This window comes from Onychomys torridus, chromosome 17 (genome assembly GCF_903995425.1).
Source record: "Onychomys torridus chromosome 17, mOncTor1.1, whole genome shotgun sequence".
In the NCBI taxonomy this organism is placed as follows: domain Eukaryota; kingdom Metazoa; phylum Chordata; class Mammalia; order Rodentia; family Cricetidae; genus Onychomys; species Onychomys torridus.
The window spans coordinates 25,302,709-25,320,740 of NC_050459.1; the positions used below are offsets into that span (position 1 = coordinate 25,302,709).

The following is an 18,032-nucleotide window of genomic DNA, read 5'->3' on the forward strand; positions in this document are numbered from 1 at the left end:
AATACCTAGCTGGTGACCTGGGCTTAGCCTCTATATGCTTCGGTCTCTTCCTTCGTGAAATGCAGATGAGATGCCCACCTTATCTGTCTCTGATGAGTATAAAACCCACTAAGTCAGGTGTAGCGTTTGGCATATGGTAACCTCTATTAATAGCCAGGGTGGCTGAGGATTGTTCCCTAGAGTGAGTGTACAAGTGAGGGGAGCAGGCCCTGTCTGTAATTCATTAATTCTGTCTGGGAAGAGCGAGCAGTGGTGAAGACCCTGCCTGAGAAGGCTTGCACAAGGCTTTGCCATTGGCCTGCCGGGCAGCAGCCCTGGCGTGCAGATGAGGCGGGGCTGCGCGGGGCTGTCAACAGGGGCGGGCTGTGTCGCTGCGGTGTGGCGGCTCCCACCGCTGCCGTGAGACGGTGTCCCTGGGTGTCACCGGGGCGCACACCGAGGAGAAGCCTGCTTCGATGTGCGTGTCATGGCATAAAAATAGCTGCGATCCACCTGCGCGCCGGGGCGGCGGCGCAGCGGCGGAGGGGGACCGCGCAGGAGCCATGGGCGCCGGACTGCGGAAGCCCGCAGGCCACCTCGGCATCTGAGACCCTCGCAACCAAGAGGTAGAGAGATCGGTGGGCGAGGGGACGGGGACCCGGGCTGGACAGGGACATGGGGGCACGGCCACGCGCCTCGCTGCGCCTCGCTTCCCCTCAGCGCCTGGCTGTCTGGGTAAGTCACCCGGCTAAGGCGACAGCCAGGAACCTGTTACTACCGTGACAGCAGACGGAGGGAGGGGGCAGGGGCCAGAGCCTCTGGCGGCGGGTTCATGGGATTGGAGAAGGCCCAGGGGTGCATTCCGGACTGAGCCTGGCTCCTCCACACCAGGAGGACCAGTGCCGAGGACCGCTGCTCCCTGCTTCGGCTCTCCTGCCAGCTCCTTACCTTTCATCATCTCTAAGGCAGCAGAATCTACTCTGAGGAAGGTTGTTGGAGGGAAAGGATGGGTCTTTGAGCCCCAGGAAGAGAGGTAGGTGTTTGGTGATGGTGGTGGTGGTGGTGGTGGTGGTGGTGGTGGTGGTGGTGGTGGTGGTGTCCTCAACTGTATTGCTAGATTTCTGTGCTTCTTCTAACCCAGCCTTTGAAAACCTATCTGTCTCTGTGAACTCCTAAATATGGACTCATCCTTTATAACTACGCTCTCACTGTCCTTGTTTGTGGTGTCTTCTGAGAGATTGGTGTGTCCTGACCCTGGGAGAAGAGAGAGCTAGGCCTGGCTGGGAGTATGGGATGGGATCCCTGTATGGCCATGGGCCAAGATGGCTTCTTATCGATAGACATTCAGTTGAGGTCCCTAAGACAGATGGGCGCCAAAGAGAATGAGAGGGAATTCTGCAGGTTAGCCCACCATTGCAAAAAAACAGGGGACCATACCTAGAACTGAAGACAAGGGGTCTCCAGTAGCTGTCTGTCTGCCCCAATGTCCTGGGGCAAGCCTCAATGGCAAGCTCTTCCAGCTGTGAGGCTCAAAGCAGGAGGCCCACTTTCCCAAGGGTCTGCTCTCTACAGGTATGTTGAGAAACACCTGCTAGGCTCCTTGGGGCTGTGCAGGATCAGTTGGTGTCAACAGCAACAAAAGGAGATCATTCTGAACCTCTCAGCTGCCCCTGGGCCTGCGGGATCTCTTATCTCCCCCTTCCCATCTTCCCCCCTTGCTTCTACTTCTGCCCTGCCCCCACCAGACACAGACACAAAGCTCCAACCCTGCTTTGAGTCAGACTTCCCTCCTGAGGGATGAGGTTTAGTCAAAGGAGGGAGGGGTTCGCTCCTCCCACTCACACGCTTGTGGGCCACAGATTGAAGCCTTTCTTCCATCAGCCCTTACATTCAGCAAGTCTTTTCCCAACTCACTTTCCCTCTTCTTATCATTCCCCCACTCCCAATAGGCTTCCCGTGGACAAGCTTATCTTGGCCACACGCGGGGCAGGCATGGGTTAAGGTACGTCATCTCTCTGGCACCCAGGAGGCATGTCTGGCATATGTCATGGTCCCAGCTGCTGTTATCTTCTTGATAATTCTCTCTGGATGGCTCTACAGCCGCTTCCATCCCCATCCCAGCTCCCTAGACATTCTGCCTATAACCCCAGCCAGATGAGACCCAGATTTGGGCTGGCAAGTGTCTTGGCAGTGTGTGGAAGTACCAGAGTATCCTATGTATGTGTGAGTGTTTCTGTATTTGTTGGCAGTGGGGGTAGGGCAACGGAGGAGAAACAGCAGCTGGGCAACTCCTTCTTCTCGTAAACAAGGACATGTGACTCCCACCTCCTTGGGTAGCAGAATCAGAGCTTAGTGGAGGGACCCACAGCAGCTAGAGAAATGAGGCATTTGAGCTCTTAGGCTAGCCTTGCCTTCTATTGCTTAAGGACCTACTACTCCCCAGGACCCAACCTTGTGAGAAGAAAAGGAACCAGCTTTTCTGGGCTCACTCGAGTATGCCTGACACCCCTTTGTTTCCAGCAACGGCTACCTGGTGACTGAGCCCATCATCACTCACACCACACTTCCTGCCGCCTTGAAGATGTGCCCCGGTAACTGGCTCTGGGCTTCCATGACTTTTATGGCCCGATTCTCCCGCAGCAGCTCAAGGTCCCCTGTTCGCACTCGAGGGAGCCTGGAGGAGATGCCCACGGTGCACCATCCTTTCCTCAACGTCTTTGAGTTGGAGAGGCTCCTCTACACAGGCAAGACAGCCTGTAACCATGCCGATGAGGTCTGGCCAGGCCTCTACCTTGGAGACCAGTATGTAATGGGTGGCCCGGGGCCCCATGCCTGAGTGTGTGTGGGTGAGTGTGTGGGGGTGCGTCTCGTACAAGGAGAAAGGTGGCAGGCAGACACTGACTCACCTTGCTGGTTCCAGGTTGAAGAGTGAAGGGAGCAGATACATGAACACAGAGTAGAAAGTGGAGGGTTTGAGGGACTTGTCGGGGAAACTATTAAAATACTCTGGGCAGAGAAACTCTGTATAGGAATTTGTGGTACTCATTTGAGGAAGATCACATATGAAGTTTCAGCACTATAGGCTAGGCACATTGTTCTGACCTTCTCATCAAAGGTAGTCACTGAAGGGGAGACCTAGCAAAGCCACCACAGTCACATGAATAGAAAATCATCAAAGGGGGTACATTCTCTAATATGCGAGTTTTGTTTGTTTGTTTGTTTGTTTTTGCACTTTCTTAATCCTCATAGCATCTTTGTGAGGTGGGGGGTGGGGAGGCAGGGTGGATCACTCTCCCTGGCTTACAGATGAGGAAAGAAGTTGTGATTGCACCAGGGTCACACAGGCTAGAAGCAGGAGTGCCAGCAGGTTGTGGATTGGGTTCGGTGGCCTCTCTAGGTAGGGAGTTCTCACTAGATGGCTTGTCTATGCCAGCACCAGACCATCTTGTCTGAGGGGTTTCTACCACTAAGCTGCTAGGGTATGGGGCAAATGAATGTCTGAAGGTGACTAGAGATCAGCATAAACAAGAGCCCTAGAGGGCCAGGCGGTGGTGGCGCATGCCTGTAATCCCAGCACTCGGGAGGCAGAGCCAGGTGGATCTCTGTGAGTTCAAGGCCAGCCTGGGCTACCAAGTGAGTTCCAGGAAAGGCGCAAGCTACACAGGGAAACCCTATCTCGAAAAAAAAAAACAAAACAAAAAAGAGCCCTAGAGGAATAACCTAACAGAAGAGGTTTCCAGGCATCAAGGAAAACATAAAGCAGGAGAGGGATGGGGAATGACTGCCAGACCCATATATAACCTAGAGATATCAGGGATTTATTTCCTCATTCATGCATTTATGTATTTATTTGTGTATTTCGTGTATATGGATGTTTTGTCTGCACACCAGAAGAGGGCATTAGACCCCATGGAACTACATGTTATATACAGTTGTGAGTTGCTGTGTGGGAACTGGGAATTGAACTTGGGACCTCTAGAAGAGCAGCCATTGCTCTTAACTGCTGAGCCATCTCTCCAGCCCCTGCATTCACTTATTGGTTCGGGGAACCAAATCCAGAGTCCTGCACAAACTAAGCATATACCCTACCATGAAATTACATCCATAGCCCTAGCAAAGATCTGAAAATAGAAAGGAGTCCAACAATCCTTCAGATGCACACATCCATGCACAGTTCCCAGGCTCTGTCCGCTGAGGACTTCTCTCTGCCTGGACAACCCAGTGTCAGGAGAATGTCACTTGAAATGCTCTGACCTCTCTCCAGCTAGAGTTCTCTCTTAATGTGCATTTCCCTCCCATGAAATCAAGATCGGTGTTCCAGATCTTGAATCCTTTGATCCTCATCCCATCCTTTAGAGCCCTGTGAGGAAAATTCCACGTCCTCAGAGCACTCCCAATATTTGGTTACAGTCATCTTGACCCCATCCATCCCCTCCGATTCTCTTTCCTAGCCCAATCGTTTCCTCTCAAACACTGCTCACAGGATGAGAGCCCACATCTGCCATTTTCCAACGCTCTAGGGCGTTCGTTAAGCACAGCGGAGGTTGTAGCCAACAGCTTCTTGGATTCCGATTTCTCTTTCTAACTTCTGTTTAACACAGGGACATGGCCAACAACCGCCGTGAGCTTCGTCGCCTGGGCATCACCCATGTCCTCAATGCCTCACACAGCCGATGGAGGGGCACCCCCGAGGCCTACGAGGGACTGGGCATCCGCTACCTGGGGGTCGAGGCCCATGACTCACCAGCCTTTGACATGAGCATCCACTTTCAGACCGCTGCGGACTTCATCCATCGGGCACTGAGCCAGCCAGGAGGTAGGAGAGAAAGCAGAAGGGGGTGGGGGTGGAGGAAATACAACATGACACATTACACAGACAATGGGTGTGACACTCAGAAGCTCCAGGGTTCAAGGACGGAGCAAGAGTTTAGCAATAAGACAAACAGCTTATTCTAAGGAAAGAAAAATGTTCTCTTGATCCTCTTTTTCTTTTTTTTCTTTTCTTTTTTTTTTTTTCTTTTTTGGTGTTTCAAGACAGGGTTTCTCTGTGTGTCCTGGAACTCACTCTGTAGCCCAGGCTGGCCTGGAACTCACAGAGATCCGCCTGCCTCTGCCTCCCGAGTGCTGGGATAAAAGGCGTGCCCCGCCGCCACTGCCACCACCACCACCTGGCTTGATCCTCTTTTTCAAGGTAGTATTTGAAAGGTGAGGAGGGCATCCATCATTTGAAGTGGAAAGCTACTTCTAGAGCTGAGGTTATGGGTGTCCTAATTTTTATGCTTAAAAAAAAAAAAAACCCTATTTCCACACTCTCCTGTCATAAAACAAAACCTTAAACATGGTTTTAAAATGCTTTAGTTATCAGGAAAAAACCAAAAACAAAACAAAACAGTTGGCCCTCTGTATAACTGAGTTCTGCATCATTGGATTCAACCAAGCACAGATTGGAAATATTTGGGTGTAGAAGTACATACAAAATGTGTTTAGACTCCCTTTTATGATTCCATGGACAATATAGCATAACATGTATTTACAGAGAATTTACATTGTATTATGGACAGGGATGATTGAAAGTATACAAGGGGGGGGGTTATGTAAGTGCTCTATCATTTTATATGTGGGAACAGCATCCATGGGTGTTGGTAATAGGGAGGTTTTCCAGGAATCAATCCACTCTGAATATCAAGAAACAACCATATACGTGGATAAAAATATAGTCAGTGGTTGAGAGAACAGTAAGATAGAAAGGCAAGGAAGTACGGTGTAATGCCATGTTCCCATCATCCCGACTACTCCAGAGGCTAAGACAGGAGCCCTGTCCAAATGACAGCTTGAGCTTTGCCTGGGGGACATAGTGAGACTCAGCCTCAAATACCAAAAACTGAAGCAACAGAAGAGTTAGGGAGGAACTGGGGGATGACTCAGGTAGTCAAGAACTTGCCAGGAGGCTCCCGGGGCTTGCTGGCCAGCCTGTCTAGCTTATTCTGCAAGCTCCAGGTTCAGCAAGAGACCCTATGTCAAAATAATAATAATTAATAATAATAATAATAATAATAATAATAATAATAATAATATGGAGAACAGCTAAGGAAGGTACCCAACATTGACTTCTGGCCTCCACAAGCACACTCATATCCGTACACACGCACACATGTGAGGGAGACCAGCTCCCTCTTATTCCCCTAGGGTACTCTTGAGCAGGGAAAACTGAGAAATATTAGCTGGAAGGAGAGAGCTAGATGACAAGAGGAAAGACAGAAAACACAGGATAGCCTCGGGAGGGCCTGGGTCCAAACCCACTAGCCCACAACTTTATTCCAAAGGGCTTTTTTATGACAATGTCAAAGGGAGGAGCAAAGACCTCCCCATTGCGAGATACAGCCAAAGGTAGACCCTTCCAAGCACCACCTTGTAGCATGAATCTTAAAGGTTCTTATTAATAAAAACAAACCTGTGGCCAGTTATTGGGGTGAATGCTGGAAGATCAGAGAAGCAGAACAAGCCATAGGTTCCTCACCTCGCCAGTTCCTCAGGTGATCCTGTTTCCTCAGGCTGGAAGCTTCTGAGTCCTCATCCATATGAATCTCAGTTGAATTGTGTTCCTCCAAAGCCTGAATGCTTAACCAACCAAATGCTTTACTAACTACATGCTTAACTCACCCTGGTGCCTGGTTTTCATGCCTTATATATCTTTCCCTTTCTGCCTGTCTCCCTAAAATTAAAGGCTGGGTTTCTAAAGTGGCCTTGAACTCAGAGATCCGCTAGCCCTGCCTCCCAAGTGCTGGGATTAAAGGCGTGTACCACCACTGCCCAACTTCTGTTAAAGCTTACTCTTCCCATTTTCTAGCCACCATATTTGGCTTTGTTCTAGTGGCTGTCTCTTCTCTGACCCCAGATATGTTTATTTCGGGGAACACACAATATTTCAGGGAACACAATACCCACCACACCACCTGGTACTCAGGCCCATGGTCCAATCATCCTCTTTAATGTAGTCCTGCTGGGTAAAGCCACTAGGAAACCCAAATGGGTTCACACACACACACACACACACACACACACACACACACACACAAACACACCACATACACATACAAACATCATACACATGTACACAAAAGAAGGGTTGGGTTAGACCTAACACAGGTTAGACTCAACATAGAAGGATTCCTGCAGATGCATTCAGCCAATGTCGGCAGAGTCCCTGCTCTGTTCAAGGCTCCGGTTTACAACAGGAATAAAAGCCACCCCTGAGCTCTGCTCAGGTCCATGAACACCAAGTTTCAGAATCCCTTCTCCATCTTATTCTGCCCAAGCCTCACCCCTTTGCCAGGGACCTTCATTATTTGTTTGACGTGCTGGGGATTGAACCCGGGGCCTTGCTCATGCTAAGCACACACTCTGCTGCTGAGTATGTGTGTGTGTGTGTGTGTGTGTGTGTGTGTGTGTGTGTGTGTATCCTGTTTCCTCAGGCTGGCACACATGTGTGTCCTGGTGGATCTGTGGAAGTCAGAGGACAACATTGTGGCATCAAGTCTCTGATCTTTTCATGGGTTCTGGGGCTGGAACTCAAGTCGGTGGGCTTGTGTGGAAAATGCCTTCCCCACTGAGCTACCTCACCAGCCCAGCATCTGCATTCTAAACACCACTTGCCCCATCCCTGCCTCCGTGTGCCTCGGTTTACCTTCTTCCGTTCACGCGGCCGTGCTGACCTCTTCCCAAGCCTCCTCCAGGCCATCACTCAGTGGTGTCTCAGATGTGCTCTGTCTGCCTTTTCACAGGGAAGATCCTGGTACACTGTGCTGTGGGAGTGAGCAGATCAGCCACCCTGGTGCTGGCCTACCTCATGCTTTACCATCACTTCACCCTCGTGGAGGCCATCAAGAAAGTCAAGGATCACCGGGGCATCATCCCCAACCGGGGCTTCTTGAGGCAGCTCCTAGCCCTGGACCGGAGGCTGCGGCAGGGTCTGGAGGCATGAGAGCAGGGAAAACAAGCAGGCCAGGTTCCTGGGTAGTTTCCCGGCTCCCAGCTGGGAAGTGGAGACCCAGGTGGCAGGTAGTAGAAAGGCCAGACAACCCATCCTCCCCCGATGGCAGGAGAGGGAAGGGCCCCTGTGACTCTGCAGAAGGGGATGGACAGTGCTGGTAGGTGGGGGCTGGTGACCCGGGAAGGAAGCAGCTGTGTGTGGGCTGTAGGTAAAAAATGGTTCTGCGATTAGGACAGCACCAGATTCCAGCAGGGTGTGCCCAGTGACTCAGAATCCCTTCCCCTCATCTTGTTCAAGTGTTCCCCTCTCTCACTTTCCAAACAAAAGGACCGCCGCTGAGCAGTACCTGAGCAGTGCAGGGGTGGGGGAGCGGGTGTCAAGGTTGCAGGAGCGTGGATGGGAGGGAAGGTGTACAGGTTGCAGAAAACAGTGGAGAAAGAGTTGGTGATGGAGTGGTGTGAAAGCCAAAAGCCAGAGGGAGAAACTTAGAGGTGTGCAACTCCAGGAAGACCGATATGACACCCCAGAGGAGCTGCTCAAGGTCCAAGGAGGGAGTCTTTAGGTGGTCATATTCTCACTGAAAACCATGTGTCTGGAGTAAAAATAAAGAGCTGAAAAAGAGGAGAGTGTCTTTGCATCCTTAACAGTTTGACCCCTCCCTTCTGGAAAAAAGTCTCAACCGCTCACAAAGCTCACAAACCCTCCACCAATCCTTATGAAGCCCTATGAAATCTTGAGCTGTTATCCCTAACATTTCCACAAGGAGGCAGCAGAGGACCAAAAACTTGAGGTCTGTCGCCACTTCAGGATGCTGGCAGCTAGCTTGTATCTTCCAAGGATAGATCCCTCTGTCCCCTATGACTGACGAGACAACGGAATATTAATCTTTTTGTTTGTTTGTTTGTTTTTTGTTTTTTCAAGACAGGGTTTCTCTGTGTAGCTTTGCATCTTTTCTGGATCTTGCTCTGTAGCCCAGGCTGGCCTTGAACCCACAAAGATACAAAGATCCACCTGCCTCTGCCTCCTGAGTGCTGGGAAAAAAAAAAAAAAAAACAACAACAACTTAGACAACCAGGAAGAATGGCATGTTGTTTCAACTGCCAGACACCCACCACAACTCTTGTCAAAAAAAAAAAAAAAAAAAAAAAAAAAAGTGTGCTCAGTGTCTATTAGAATGGAGAAGTACAAGGGGAAATAATGAGCCAGCAAGATAGCTCAGCAGCCAGTGAAGGCTGTTACCAGCAAGCTTGATCTGAATTTGATCCTGGGACTCACAAAATTTCAAGAAAAAAAAAACAAACTGAGTCCCAAAAGGTGTCCTCTGCCTTTCATGTGCATACTGTAACACACACACACACACACACACACACACACACACACACCAAACACACACACACACACAAAATATATGTCCTAAAAATTCACAGGGTTGGGGATTTAGCTCAGTGGTAGAGCGCTTGCCTAGCAAGCGCAAGGCCCTGGGTTCAGTCCTCAGCTCTGAAAAAAAAAATTCTCAAGTCACTTATGTATGAAGTGTATATCCCACTACAGAGCCTAGCATCCTAAAGTTGGAAGGTGCCTCCACCGACTGTTTCTCTATTCTCTAAGAGGCACAAATGTCTCACCTTTCTATGCTTGAGCATCTCTGTTGACTGGAAACCACATCATCCTCACTCCACCTCAGCATCTCTAAGTCCTGTTTACCGGCACTAGTTCTGGCTGCCTCTGTGGGGTGACTGTGATCATTTAAGAGGTGGGAGTTAAGCTTGCCGTTTAGGGGGCCATGGGATCTGTCACCATCTCTTGCTCACACTTACCCCATCTCTTGAGATGAAGAGGAAGTTCTCTGGTTTGAGGCTAGCTCACATGGTTCTCTTCTGACCTGGTACTGCCACACCAAGAGCTGTTTGTGCGAGAACATCTGCATTGGTCATCTTTCCACTTACCCCACTGGCCTTACCAATCCTGGCATCTCTCCCTACTTGTCAGAAGCAGATTTCTCATCTCAGAATTTACAGACCCTGAACCTCCAGGGAAACCTGGGAGATGGGGAGGAAAGTGGGTTCATCTTCTGGAGACTCAAACTGTGGTTTTCTCTGAGGACACATTCACCAAAGGGACAGAGAAGTCTTCATAAGCAATGCTGTTTCTAATCAAAATGGGTCAGTTCCCTATTAGAGCCATGAGCCAAAGCCAGCTGTGGTGGTACACGTGTGTAATTCCAGCACTCTGGGCATGAAAACTGGGCATTGAGAGTCCCAGGCCAGCCTCATTGCACAGAACTTGTCACAATCAATAAAGAAAACCCTGTATCAAAATAATTCAATATAAGCCATGCAGAGATGGCGCACGCCTTTAATCCCAGCACTCAGGAGGCAGAGGCAGGTGGATCTCTGTGAGTTTGAGGCCAGCCTGGTCTACAGAGTCAGTTTTAAGATGGTCAGGGCTGTTACACAAAGAAACTCTGTCTTGAAAAAGAACAACAGAGGGCTGAAGAGATGACTCAGTGGTTAAGGGCATTGCCTACTCTTCCAGAGTCCCTAGTTCAATTCCCAGCAGCCACACGGTGGCTCACAACCATCCATAATGAGATCTGGTGCCCTCTGGTGGCACACAGGCAGAACAGTATATACGCGATTAAATAAATCTTCAAAAATGAAAAAGACCAGCCAAAAATAATTTTTAATTAAAAAATATTTAATTAAAAGTAACTCAGGGGGGTGGGAATATGACTAATGGCAGAATACTTGCCTAAAATTTTTTTGCAAAAGATCCTTATTCAATCCCTAACACCACAGATGATGATGATGACTTAAAAAAGTAACTGAAGCTCATAGAAGGACTTACTATAACTATGATATAGCATGCAGTAGAATGGTCACCTAAAAATGTGTTTCACTAGGAACATGTCCCACTGGCCACCACCATATTTGTCTAGTCCAGGTTGTGGCCTAGGTTTTCTTCATGATGAATCACTTGAGACGTTGACTCTAATTTCTAGCAGAAAAGCATGACTTCTGGAGTCTATATGTGTGAGGAACAGGCTTCAAGATTATCCTCCAGGATGGATTATATATTGTCATTAGTTAATGCCCTGGCTTTATTTCTCTGGCCGTGATGAAATGTCTTGACAAGAGAGGGGCTTATTTGGCTTGCCATTCCAGCTCACAGCCTGTGATTTCCTGGGAGTCAAGGCAGGAACTTAAAGCATCGTGTTCACAGTCAAGAGTACAGAGAGAAGAAACACATGGATCCTTGTTTGTTTGCTCTAGTACTCAGCCCAAGGTTTCTCTAGTCTTTCATGGTTCAGAGCCCAACATAGGGAATAGCATCTCTCATAATGGGCTGGGTCTCCCTATCAATTAGAAGGCAATCACCTCCCACCCCTTGACATGTCCACAGGCCAATCTGGTCTAAATAATTCCTCCATAAGACTCTCCTCCGAGCTGAGGCTAGGTATGTCAAATGTACAGTTAAAACTAACCAATATGGTGCTGGAAAGATGGTTCAGCCGCTCAGCATGTACATTGTTCTTACATATGACTTGAGTTTGATTTCCAGCACCCCCAACAGTAATTGACAATTGTGTGTAATTCTAGCTCCAAGGGATCTGACATCACTCCATCCTCCAGCATGCAAACATACAGACACACACACATACCCATAAATACATACTTTTAAAGACTAACCAGCATAGTTATTAAAGCCATATGATTGCTGTGCCGAAGCCTAAGTCTGTTTACAGAGACTAACCCTTGTGAACTAACCCTTGTTGAGGAACAGGGAAGCCAAAGTTAACTGTCTGCCCAAGGTCATGCAAATAGAAAATGGCAGAGCTGTCATCGGAACCCGGGTTCTCTGATTCTAGGGTCTGTGTGTTTAACAACCATACTGCTGTGCTTGGCCTTCAGTCCCCAGCCCATCCTAACCCCCTTCCCATGCTGATTTCTCTCTCTCTCTCTCTCTCTCTCTCTCTCTCTCTCTCTCTCTCTCTCTCTCTCTGTGTGTGTGTGTGTGTGTGTATACGCACGTATGAGCGCTGTCAGGTGTAAAAAGAGGAATTGCTAGTAAACAACTGCCCAACATTTAAGAACCAGCAGCCCACTCTTACTGACTTGGCAGGACATCCGAGGTAGCTATTTTTTTTTTTTTTTTCAAGATTCCATCTCTCTAAAAAGAACTGATCTGGCTCAAAGGGAACAAGAGGGGCCCACAGCCTTATCATCACATAGTCCCATCGTCCAAGCCAGGCATGTGACTCTTGTCATGGGTGATCTGGCTCCAACCTATGAAAACAGGTTCAATATCCAGCTTCCTCCATCCTCTCCTTGGGCAGTTGACCATTTGAACCTCAGAATAATTGTGTTAGATGCAGCAGGCTGTGCCTCCAGCTGACTGAGCCACACCCTCTGGAACCCTCTGGAACCCTCTGGAACTGGTTCCAGTCTGTCTAGTCATTGTGCTCTGTCTCTTGTCTCCAGCCTCCTCCTCTGCAGTGTTGACTCAAGCTCGTGAAGCAGGCCTAAGAGACCCAGCTGCCTCTGGGGAACGGGAGGAATGCTTGCCCAGTTCTTCACCCCTGAAACTAATCCCAGATGGGAGGTACCACAAGTAGTACAGCTCAGAGCAAACTGCTGCTTGGGAGCCCAAGGAGGCAGGTGCATCTGGAACAAGACGGATAGCTACCTTAGAATTATGCTGGCTCCCAGAGGGCTCCACAGCGCTGCACCCAGTGGCCCCTGCTAGAAGCAGATCTAGGCAGATCTGTCAGACATGTGACTCTCCTAGCTGTAAAATAATCTATGTGTGTTTGTTAATCCAACAAGATGGTGATACCTTTAGAGCATCAATAGGAAACCAATATAAGCCTTTGGACTCACCATGAAGACCTTTCCCTATGTATAGCCCTCACTGAAAAATGACAGCCCTGGTCCATATGCACAATGGAAATTTTTTTCAGCCATAAAGGAAAATGAAGTTGTAACATCTGTTTGAAAATGAATAGAGCTAGAGACCAATACACTAACTGAAATAAGTCAGACTCAGTAAGACAAATGCTGTGTGTTTTCCTCGTATGTACAATCTAAAAAAAAAAAAAAAAAAAAAAAAAAAATGTGTGTGTGTGTGCCTCTGTGTGTTGGTCTTAGGCCCTAGGAGGGAACTTATCACAGCTGTTTAGTTAAAAAGACATGATGCCAAACTGCCTTCTAAACAGTCGTATTTATATCCACAGACAAGTGCTACACCTAGTCTTCAGCCAACTTCCCTTTGCAATGAACTGTTAAATACAGAGACTCTCAAGGTACTGACAATACATGACAGTTCAGAGGTCAGCCCTAAGCAGGGCACCTATACCAACTTCTCTGAGGTCAGAGAACACTGAGGAAGAGTGGGCAGAAAGCATGTAAGAGTCAGAAGATCAGGAAAAGGGATATGAATGCTAGGACCATTGGGCTTAACTATCAGATGCTGTTGGATTCTGGGTAGACACAATCATTGTTTTCACTTATGTGCCCACAAGACTCTGATGGATAGATTAGTGGGAGACTATAGTAGTTTGAATATAATTGGCCACCATAAGCTTATAGGGAGTGGCACTATTAGGAGGTGTGTCTTTGTTGGAGTAGGTGTGGCCTTAGTGGAGGAAGTATGTCCCTGTGAGGGTGGGCTTTGAGAGATCATATATGCCCAAGCCATGTCCAGTGTGACAGTCTACTTCCTGTTGTCTTTTGATCAAGATATAGCCAGCACCAGGTCTGCCTGCATGCTGCCATGATGATAGTGGACTGAACCTCTGAACTATAAGCCACCACCTCAATGAAATGTTTTTCTTTATAAGATTTGCTTTGGTTATGGTGTCTCTTCATAGCAATAGAAACCCTAACTGAGGTAGAAGTTGGTACCAGGGATTGTTGTGATAGGCCTGATCATGCTTTTGTTTGGAAGAATTTGGACTTGGGTATACTTTGGGTTTAGGAAAGTAATGGAATGCTTTAAGCACAGCTTAATGGGCCATACTAGTTGGAGCATGGAAGACAGAGGTGCTGAGTGTGATTTGAACAGTGAGGGGATGGCTTAAGAGTTTTCAGAAGAGGCAAATACTACTATGTGGTCTAGAGGTTGTTCTTGTGATTTTTTTTTTTTTTTTTTTTTTTTTTTTTTTTTTTTGGTGAAGAAAGTGACTGTCTTTTGTCCTTGTCTGAGGCGTGTGCCTGATACTAAAGAATTTTGGATTCATTCTATTGGCAGAGGAAATGTCAAATTAGCCTAGTATAGACTCTGTTGTGTGGTTATTAGTGTTAACTCTAATGAAGATTTATAATGGAAAGAAGCAAGCCAAGCAGGGTAAATTACAAAATGTAAATTTTGAGGAGAAAAAGAGTAGCAGAAAGTAGAATGGAGCTAAAACCTGTGTTCAAGGAGATAAACTGATTAAAAAGTGGAATAAAGGGAGTGGTGACCTCAGGGCAAGATCCTACCCAGCTAAGTTTCCAATTTGTGGAAAGAAACTAAAGAAAAGCTTAGAGGGCTGGAGAGATGGCTCAGGGGTTAAGAGCACTGACTCTTCTTCCAGAGGACCCGAGTTCAATTCCCAGCACCCACATGTCAGCTCACACCTGTCTGTAACTCCAGTTTCAGGGGACCCTGACACCCACGGCAAAAACACAAATGCACATGAAAATAAAATAAAACATTTTTAAAAAAAGAAAGAAAGAAAAACTTAGAGCTGTGTGTGGTAGGGCCCACCTTTAATCTCAGCACTCGGAAGGCAGAGGCGGGTGGATCTCTGAGTTTGAGACCAGCCTGGTCTAGAGATCCAGTTTCAGGACAGCCAAGCTTAGGCAGTGAAGGACAGAAAGCTGGTGAAGATGCAATTGGATAAGGGGGCCATTTTCCAGCACCAGCAAGCTGCAGAACTTGGCAGCTTCTGCCATTCATGTGGTTCTAGTTTTTAGAGTCAAGGACAGAAGAAACAGATTATGGAATTTGCCCCAAGATTAAGGACAAATGCTGAGGCCAGGCATGTGTCGGGGTGTCCCTAAATGGAGGCCTAGAGAGGTCATCTCGTGAAGCTGTGAAGGTGAAGCCTGGATTGCCTTGGAGAATCAAAACTGTTGAAGATGCTAAAGCCATAGGACACCTGCCGAGGAGAGCTGTTAGCAGGGTGTGGAACCAGCCCAAGAGAAAGAAGTGTGTCACAGTCAACAGAGCTGAATGGAGTTGGAGATCTGAAGAGCGTTTTGACATCAGACATGGAAAGGCAAAGTTTGGAGTTTTCCCAGCTGGTTATTGGTCTTGCTTTGGTCCAGTGTTCCCTCACTATGCTCCCTTACCTACATTTTGGAATGGTAATGTATATCTTGGGCCGTTATATGTTGGAGGTATATGGTGTTTTTTAATTTTTCATTTTATAGGGGATGTACTGCATGGTGTTCTATGTCAACTTGACACCAGCTAGAGCCATCAGAGGAAGGAGCCTCAGCTGAGGAAATGTCTCCTTGAGATCCAGCTGTAAGGCTTTTTCTCATCTAGTGATCAATGGGGGAAGACCCAGCTCATGGTAGGTGGTGCCTTCCCCCAGCTATTGGTCCTGTGTTCTATAAGGAAGCAGGCTGAGTAAGCCATGGGAAGCAAGCCAGTAAGCAGCTCTCCTCCATGGCCTCTGGATCAGCTCCTGCCTCCAGGATCCCAACCTGCTTAGTTCCTGTCCTGACTTCCTTCAGTAATGAACAGCAATGCTGAAGTATAAGACAGATAAGTCCTTTCCTCCCCGACTTGCTTTTTGGCATTTTGTTGTAGCAATAGAAACCCTAACTAAGAGAAGGGATTACAGTTAAGAGATTGCATGATCCTCAGAAGAGACTTTGAATGTTATGCCCAGATCTCAGGGACCCCAAAAAGACCATCCTGGAGACCGAATCCCATATGTAAAAGCAAAGAGCCTTTATTTCAAGCTCAAGCTTAGTCTCTCTGTCTGTTCAATGAGTGAGAGCAGAGACTGCTGAACCCAGGCAAGGTAGGGTTTTTGTTTGTTTGTTTTTGTTTTTTTGTTTTTCAGAGCTGAGGATCGAACTCAGGGCCTTGTGCTTGCTAGGCAAGCGCTCTACCACTAAGCTAAATCCCCATCCCCAGGGTAGGGTTGTTTGTTTGTTTTTTTTAATCATAGCAGAGGTTGGGTTGAGGGGATTTCCAGGGTTCAGAACCCTGACTGGCTGACATTTGTCTACAGGTATCTTAGTAAAAAGGGGAAATAGGTGTGTGTGCTAGGCTCTGAGACATCTGTTGATCTTATCTAATCTTATCTAACAGTTGGAATGTTTGGGATGTCAGGGACTTCTCCTTAGATGCTGGCCCATCTCTGGGTGGATTCCTGGGTGGTGTCAGCTTATGGCTTTTTCTGGATCTAGTATTGTCTGTCATGGTAGCTCTGTGGTCAAGCTGTTGCGGGCACCCCAACGCCACATTGAACTTTGGACTGTTGAACATTGTTGAGAGTGTGATAGACTGAGGGGACTTTTGAAGTTGGACTAAATGCATTTTGCATTTTATTATTGCAAGCTTATGAGGGCCAGGGAGTGGAATGTGGTAGTTTGAATGTAATTGACCTCCATAAACTCATAGAGAGTGGCATTACTAGGAGGTGTGGCCTTGTGGGAAGAAGTATGTCACCATAGGGGTGGGCTTTGAGAGCTCATATGTGCACAAGCCATGTCCAGTGTGATAGTCTACTTCCTGTTGTCTTATGATCAAGATGTAGCCAGTGGTGGTGGTAGTGTGGGGGGGGATATGCATGCCTTTAATCCCAGCACTCAGGAGGCAGAGGCAGGTTGATCTCTGTGAGTTCGAGGCTAGCCTGGGCTGTAGAGTAAGTTCCAGGAAAGGCGCAAAGCTACACAAAGAAACCCTATCTCAAAAAAAAAATAAAATAAAATAAAATAAAAAGAAGCAAACAGAAAAAGTTGTAGCCAGCACCATGTCTGCCTACATGCCACCATACTCCCTGCCATGATGATAATGGACTGAACCTCTGAACGGTAAGCCGCCACCTCAATGAAATGTTTTCCTTTATAGGAGTTGCCAGGGTCATGGTGTCTCTTCACAGCAATAGAAACCCTAAGACAGTGACAAAACACCAAGACATGAATGTGAGAAAGGGACTTTAAAGAGGAATGGGAGTTTCACAGGCATGGGAGTCAGAGTAACAAGAGTGTATTATACACATGCATGAAAGCATCAAAGAAAAACTAAAAAACATTGCACATATATGTTTGTTTGTTTTTTAAAGCTAGCTAGTGTGGTGGTGAATGTGTGTGGTCCCAGTGTTCTGAAGGCTGAGGCAGAAAGATCTTGAGTTGGAGGCTGGACAGACGGCTCAGAGGTGAAGAGCACTGGCTGCTCTTCCAGAGGTCCTGAGTTCAATTCTCAGCAACCACTTGGTGGCTCCCAACCATCTGTAATGAGATCTGGCGCCCTCTTCTGGAGAGAACTACATCCACAATAAATAGATAGATAGATAGATAGATAGATAGATAAATAAAAGATCTTGAGTTAAAGGAAGCTTGTGCTAAATGGAGAGATCTTGTCTTGAAAACAAAAACCAGGGGTTGGAGACATGGCTCAGAAATGCTTTTGCAGAGAACCTGGGTTCAATTCCAAGTACCCACATGTCAACTTAGAACCATCTGTAACTCCAGTTCCAGGGCGTCTAATGTCCTCTTCTAACCTTCTTGGGGACCAGGCACATGCAGGGTGCATAGACATCCTTGTAGGCAAAAATACTCATAAATAAATGTATTTATGAGTAAAATAATAATTAAAATAAGTAAGCAATAGGAATGGTCTCTGACATAAGGATCAGAATTCACCGGGCAAAGGCAGGAGAAGGGAGGAGACTGAGCAGATATGCCCAACAGCAGAGGGTAGTTTATTCAGTAACTCTAAAATGTCATAACATTTGGGCTTCCGGTTTGTGATAAACAGTGGAAGATAAGCCCACCTGTGCACATGACAGCTACACGTGGCACCACTGTCCCTTTGAGAGATCACCTGCTCTCCTGCCCAC

General features: G+C 47.5%; 1 protein-coding gene across 1 annotated transcript; it reads left to right on the forward strand.

Moving 5' to 3' along the window:
- Nucleotides 1-312: 312 nt before the first annotated feature.
- On the forward strand, nucleotides 313-8,591 carry Dusp26 (dual specificity phosphatase 26). The gene is made up of 5 exons (XM_036166805.1): nucleotides 313-605; nucleotides 871-1,012; nucleotides 2,500-2,781; nucleotides 4,581-4,795; nucleotides 7,761-8,591. The coding sequence occupies exons 3-5, from the start codon at nucleotides 2,561-2,563 to the stop codon at nucleotides 7,958-7,960; spliced, it is 636 nt and encodes a 211-aa protein (XP_036022698.1). The 5' UTR covers nucleotides 313-605; nucleotides 871-1,012; nucleotides 2,500-2,560; the 3' UTR covers nucleotides 7,961-8,591.
- The last annotated feature ends 9,441 nt before the right edge of the window (nucleotides 8,592-18,032 follow it).

Bases quoted from the DNA above. Each gene is read 5' to 3' on its own strand.
- Dusp26 (XM_036166805.1), top strand. From the start codon at position 2,561: ATGTGCCCCGGTAACTGGCTCTGGGCTTCCATGACTTTTATGGCCCGA. The intron at 2,782-4,580 runs GTATGTAATGGG...TGTTTAACACAG, and splicing joins GGCCTCTACCTTGGAGACCA to GGACATGGCCAACAACCGCC. The intron at 4,796-7,760 runs GTAGGAGAGAAA...GCCTTTTCACAG, and splicing joins GGCACTGAGCCAGCCAGGAG to GGAAGATCCTGGTACACTGT.